This window comes from Rutidosis leptorrhynchoides, chromosome 9 (genome assembly GCF_046630445.1).
Source record: "Rutidosis leptorrhynchoides isolate AG116_Rl617_1_P2 chromosome 9, CSIRO_AGI_Rlap_v1, whole genome shotgun sequence".
Taxonomy (NCBI): Eukaryota; Viridiplantae; Streptophyta; class Magnoliopsida; order Asterales; family Asteraceae; genus Rutidosis; species Rutidosis leptorrhynchoides.
Window position 1 is genome coordinate 324407351 of NC_092341.1, and position 6432 is coordinate 324413782.

The following is a 6432-nucleotide window of genomic DNA, read 5'->3' on the forward strand; positions in this document are numbered from 1 at the left end:
TTTAACTCTCCAATTCATACTTACAAAAACCTCCATCAATTTCTCAACCTACATTCTGCTCAATTTTAACTTCAATTCATCAAATCGTAACTCACATCTGTTAATTTCAGAATCCAGCACTTGTTAATTTTCATCATCACCACTATACATACATACATACACCAAATGTATCTCTATTTCCGTTTGTAAAGGTATATTCTACTCCTTTTAACTTCAATTATTACTTAAATAGTTGTCTTACGTTTTGGACTGTGCGAACCGTTGCAGGTTTGACCACAATAGGTGTGGTCAAACTTGTAATACACAAGATTGGCAGCATGATCAAATGTGTAATTAGTACCAGCAAAATGAAAATGGATCAAAATTGAAGTAGGTTGTGTACATTTTTCAAATGTTAGTTTTGTTTTTTGTTGCAGGATTGAATTTTAATTGCAAGTATGTCATCAAACAATAACAAAACGTTCAAAGCTACTAGATCGAACTTATCGATTAGTTCCGATGTAGCTGATTCACAAAAACCGCCATTACCTCCACAGGTGACGTTTGCGAGGCGAACGTCATCAGGAAGGTATGTTAATTACTCTAGAGATGATCTCGATAGCGAACTTAGTAGTCAGGATTTTATGAATTATACTGTGCATTTACCACCAACACCTGATAACCAACCTATGGATGCGATCTCGCAAAAAGTCGAAGAACAATATGTATCGAGTTCGTTGTTTACTGGTGGATTTAATGCGGTGACTCGCGCTCATCTTATGGATAAGGTGATTGATTCAGAAATTAGTCATCCACAAATGGCGGGAGCGAAAGGATCGTCGTGTTCTGTTCCTGGATGTGATGCGAAGGTGATGAGCGATGAGCGTGGTGTTGATATTTTGCCGTGTGAATGTGATTTCAAAATTTGTAGGGATTGTTATCTTGATGCTATTAAGACGGGTGATGGTATATGTCCAGGGTGTAAGGAGTCATATAAGAGTGTTGATTTGGATGAATTGGGTGATAATAATGGTGGTGGTGGTGGAAATGGGCGCTTAGCTCAATTGCCGCCACCAATTGGGATGACGAAAAATGAGAGGAGGTTGTCGTTGATGAAGTCAACGAAATCTGCACTTATGAGAAGTCAGACGGGAGATTTTGATCATAATAGGTGGTTATTTGAGACTAGTGGGACGTATGGATACGGAAATGCTATTTGGCCTAAAGAAATGGATAATGGTAAAGATAATGATGATCATGGTCACGTTGATTCGTTGGAGTTAATGAACAAACCGTGGAGACCTTTGACTCGTAAGTTAAGGATCCCAGCTGCTATTCTGAGTCCGTATAGGTACATTTTTTGTGATCTTTTTATATTTTTTTCTATATCTACATCTATATTATCTATCATCTATGTCTATTGTTTGATTTTGGTGATAGAAAGTCAGTTAGTCAAAATTCTAACTAAAAGAGTTAAGGTTTTCCTTTAGGAAATTCAAGTTCTCTAGAATTTAGGAATCCGATTATATACTTTGTTTCATTTTGTGGTAGAAAGTCAATTACTTTGTTTCATATTGACAATGTAGATCGTTCAATCACTGTAGATCCCCTAGCCGAGTCACATTGGTTTTGGTAGATTGGTACAAACCTAAATTTTAGGAGATGCGTTAATTTTCATTTTGCAGTTGATTATTTCATTTTTGTGAGTCGTGTAATTAGTTTTTGATGTTCAGATGAACAATTTGTGCTACTGATTAGGGGCCAAAATGACCAATTTTTGACCAATCAGTTTCGTACCAGCAAAGGTTTCTGATCATCAAACTGTAAAATAAAGATCACCAAATCGACATTTATAAAATAAATTGAGAGACTTTAGGCAAATAGTAAATTCAAATCCAGCAGAGTCTCCTACTACCCGTTTTAATGTCTTATATTCACTTCCAGAATGCACATTTAATAAAATTATTTCTTTGACTCCCATTTTTGTCCACATAGTGTTGCTGTAGTTAGAGCCTTTACGATGATAATTTTTTGTACAGTATCTTCTGTATTTCACTCTATTCAAATGAATGTTCTTATACTGCATTTTATGTGCAGGCTTCTTATTGTTGTTCGAATGGTTGTTCTTGTACTCTTCTTGATCTGGAGAATCAACCACCCAAACAACGATGCAATTTGGCTATGGGGAATGTCAATTGTTTGTGAACTGTGGTTCGCCTTTTCTTGGATCCTTGACCAGTTGCCTAAAGTCAACCCAGTCAACCGTGCTACTGATCTTAATGTTCTGAAAGAAAAATTTGAACTACCAACCCTAAACAACCCAACTGGAAAATCAGATTTACCAGGCATTGATATCTTTGTCTCGACTGCAGATCCAGAAAAAGAACCACCACTTGTCACTGCAAACACCATTTTATCGATTTTAGCTGCTGATTATCCTGTTGAAAAACTTGCATGCTATGTTTCTGATGATGGTGGTGCGCTTTTAACGTTTGAGGCCATGGCTGAAGCTGCTAGCTATGCTAACATGTGGGTCCCATTTTGTAGAAAACATAATATTGAACCTAGGAACCCAGAGTCTTATTTTAATTTAAAGAAGGATCCTTATAAGAACAAGGTAAAGTCGGATTTTGTAAAAGACCGTAGGAGGGTAAAACGAGAGTTTGATGAGTTTAAGGTGCGTATTAATGGTCTTCCAGACTCTATACGCCGTCGGTCTGATGCATATCATGCACGTGAGGAGATAAAGGCCATGAAACAACAGAGACAAAAGAGAGACGATGAAGTCGTTGAACCGATCAAGGTTCAAAAGGCTACATGGATGGCTGATGGAACTCATTGGCCCGGAACTTGGTTGTCTCCTGCACCGGAACACTCCAAAGGAGATCATTCCGGAATCATTCAGGTAACCATAATAATCACTACACCTGACAATTGAAATTGAGACCCATAATCTCAAATTTGGGTCAATAGGGTCAACCTTTTGAGTCGATTGGGTCAACCTTTTGAGTCAATTGGGGCTTGAAAAGAAAGCTATGCAACGTAAACTCGAAACCTTAAAAAAAAAGTCCAATGGGTTTTCTCCAACCTATTGGGTCCTATAAAAGTATAAAGGAAAAGGTCCAATGAGTATCAATTCATAAAGCTCAATAAATAGATAGAGGTCTAATGGGTCAAAGGGGTCGAACTTAAAGATCATAACATTAACTTAAATGACCAACCCAAAACCGTTTTTACCATTTACCCAAACCGAACTAACCTGACCCCATTTTCCAGGTAGAATAATAAATTTTATTTTAACCAATCGTTGTTGATAAACTATGAAGTCTAGGATTAGATAATAATGGTGTTTAATTTATTCAGGTGATGTTAAAACCTCCAAGTGATGATCCATTACAAGGAACAGAAGATGATGCTGGAATGCTCGATTTTACCGATGTTGACATTCGTCTTCCTATGCTTGTATATGTATCCCGTGAAAAACGCCCAGGTTACGATCACAACAAGAAAGCAGGAGCCATGAATGCACTTGTTCGAGCCTCTGCAATCATGTCTAACGGTCCATTCATTCTCAACCTCGACTGTGATCATTACATCTACAATTCTCAAGCCATGAGAGAAGGTATGTGTTTCATGATGGACCGAGGTGGGGACCGCCTCTGCTACGTTCAGTTCCCTCAAAGATTCGAGGGTATCGACACATCTGATCGTTACGCCAACCACAACACGGTTTTCTTTGATGGGAACATGCGCGCACTTGACGGGCTCCAGGGACCCGTTTACGTGGGAACCGGTTGCCTTTTTAGGAGAATCGCTCTTTACGGGTTTGACCCGCCCAGATCTAAGGAACACCACCCGAGTTTCTTTAGTTGTTGTAGTGGTCGGAATAAAGCTAAATTTAGTACGCCAGAAGAAAACCGAGCTTTACGAATGGGTGATTCTGATGATGAAGATATGAATCTTTCTCTTGCTCCGAAGAAATTCGGAAACTCAACTCTTCTGATCGATTCCATTCCCGTGGCGGAGTTCCAAGGCCGCCCACTTGCGGATCATCCGGCCGTCAAAAACGGGCGCCCGCCCGGTGCTTTAACCATTCCCCGGGAGCTTCTAGATGCTTCCACTGTTGCAGAAGCTATAAGTGTCATTTCTTGCTGGTATGAGGATAAAACTGAGTGGGGGCAACGGGTCGGGTGGATTTACGGGTCAGTAACTGAAGATGTTGTCACAGGTTATCGGATGCATAACAGAGGTTGGAAATCAGTATATTGTGTTACTAAACGAGATGCTTTCCGTGGTACAGCTCCAATTAATTTGACTGATAGGCTTCATCAAGTGCTCCGCTGGGCTACAGGGTCGGTTGAGATCTTCTTTTCACGTAACAACGCACTTTTAGCAAGCTCGAGAATGAAGATTTTGCAAAGAATAGCGTACTTGAACGTCGGGATATACCCGTTCACCTCCATTTTCCTGATCGTTTACTGCTTTCTCCCGGCGCTTTCTCTGTTTTCGGGCCAGTTTATTGTGCAAACGTTAAATGTAACGTTTCTTGTCTACCTACTGATAATAACTCTTACAATTGTCATGCTTGCGGTTCTTGAAGTGAAATGGTCGGGGATCGAGTTAGAAGAATGGTGGAGGAATGAACAATTTTGGTTAATCGGTGGAACAAGCGCTCATTTAGCAGCTGTTATGCAAGGGTTGTTAAAAGTAGTTGCGGGAATCGAAATCTCGTTCACATTGACTTCAAAATCGGCTGGTGATGATGATGATGACGAGTTCGCTGATCTGTACATTGTGAAATGGACGTCACTTATGATCCCGCCTATAACTATAATGATGGTCAACTTGATTGCTATTGCGGTTGGGTTTAGTAGGACGATATATAGTACAATACCGCAATGGAGTAAGCTTCTTGGTGGGGTGTTTTTTAGTTTTTGGGTGTTGGCTCATTTGTACCCGTTTGCGAAAGGGTTGATGGGTCGAAGAGGGAGGACACCGACGATCGTGTTCGTGTGGTCTGGGCTCATTGCGATTACTATATCGCTTTTGTGGGTCGCGATTAACCCACCACAAGGTCAAAACCAGATCGGTGGATCGTTTCAGTTCCCATAAACTATTTATTTATTATTACCATATCCAATTCTATTGTTTTTGTAGTGTTTCTTCAACTCAAAAAGAGGATTTTAGTGTTTTTGTCTAGTCATGTTGAAGGTAAGATAGATGAGAACCGGGACGAAAGATTTGGCTCGGGCTGGCCTGGTTTTTGATGTTCGGGCGCGATCGATTGCGAAATGCTAAACAGTGAAAAGTATACAAGAAATGATGATTTTATGGTATTTATTTATTACAGCCATATTGTAATCTTTTGGAGTACTGTTTATTCTTTGAAAACCTACACTCATTCTATATGTAGATGCTTTCAAGTTTTGTTTTAAAGAACTATTCTTTTATATACTTATTAAGCATTTCTTCTAATTTAATTTGACTGTTTGTACTAAAGTATTCCTCTTCTCCAGAGAAAACCTTATTTGAATCTTGATTATGATTCTAGATTATTTTTTAAAACAGAGCATTTAACACAAAATTTTATAATTTTGTCTTGTCATGTGTTCACTAGTAGAGTAGTAGTAGTTCAATGTATTTTAACTGGGTTATAACCGGTTTAACAAACACTTGAAAACAGCCAATCACATGATAATAAATCAATCACATTGTTGAAATCAACAATCTAATAAAACCTGGGTTATAACCGGTTTACCCGAAAAATAAAATTGATGGTTTGAAACCGCCAATAACAAACCTTACTTAACTTAAACCAACAAGTTAACTTAAATCGGGTTATATCTAGACCCACTCCCTTTTTTTTCTCTTTGTTCGACACTTTCCCGTTTCCACTCCAAATCTCCTACCGTAATGCTCCGCTTTGTGTCGCTTACCTTCCTCATGTACGCTACATCTTTTCATGTCTATTTCATGGTGCTTTGGTTCTACTTGTTGGTTGCTGCTCGAGTGTCTCAAGTATGTTTTTTCGACTTCCTGTCAGTTTTAACCCCGACAACGTACTTCTAAGCATTGGCTGGTTTACTCACCGAGTTTTGTATTTGAAGGTTTAAATCGAGCGTGTGATAGCGACTATGGTTTTGATATCCGTAGTTTGGGATATTTCTTGTTTAGGTTTATGCCTGGCAAACGGGTCGGGATGGGTCGGGTTGGGTCGAGACCCAAATGGGTTTGGGTCGAAACGGGCCATGGGTCGAAACGGGTCAGAATTTAAATGGGTCAAACGGGTTGGGTTGGGTTGGGTTTGAGTGGGTCGAGACCCAACGGGTCGGGTCGAGAACCATTTTATTCAGTAAATTTTAGTTTTACATTTTTTTTTTATCATTTTTCTATTTTTTATTCTTATTATTTTATTATTTTTTATTTTATTCTGAAAAATTACATCGTGTGCCT

At 39.1% G+C, this 6432-nt stretch overlaps 1 protein-coding gene across 1 annotated transcript; it reads left to right on the top strand.

Moving 5' to 3' along the window:
* Positions 1-437: 437 nt before the first annotated feature.
* LOC139866938 (cellulose synthase-like protein D3) lies at positions 438-5326 on the top strand. Its single transcript, XM_071855239.1, has 3 exons — positions 438-1330; positions 2077-2884; positions 3343-5326. Exons 1-3 carry the CDS (start codon positions 438-440, stop codon positions 5089-5091), a joined length of 3450 nt encoding a protein of 1149 aa, XP_071711340.1. The 3' UTR covers positions 5092-5326.
* The last annotated feature ends 1106 nt before the right edge of the window (positions 5327-6432 follow it).

What these genes read in the sequence shown, in the direction of transcription:
- LOC139866938 (XM_071855239.1), top strand. Translation starts at nt 438, where the DNA reads ATGTCATCAAACAATAACAAAACGTTCAAAGCTACTAGATCGAACTTA. An exon ending in GCTATTCTGAGTCCGTATAG is followed by an intron (nt 1,331 to 2,076) that starts GTACATTTTTTG and finishes TTTTATGTGCAG; the next exon opens with GCTTCTTATTGTTGTTCGAA. An exon ending in ATCATTCCGGAATCATTCAG is followed by an intron (nt 2,885 to 3,342) that starts GTAACCATAATA and finishes TAATTTATTCAG; the next exon opens with GTGATGTTAAAACCTCCAAG.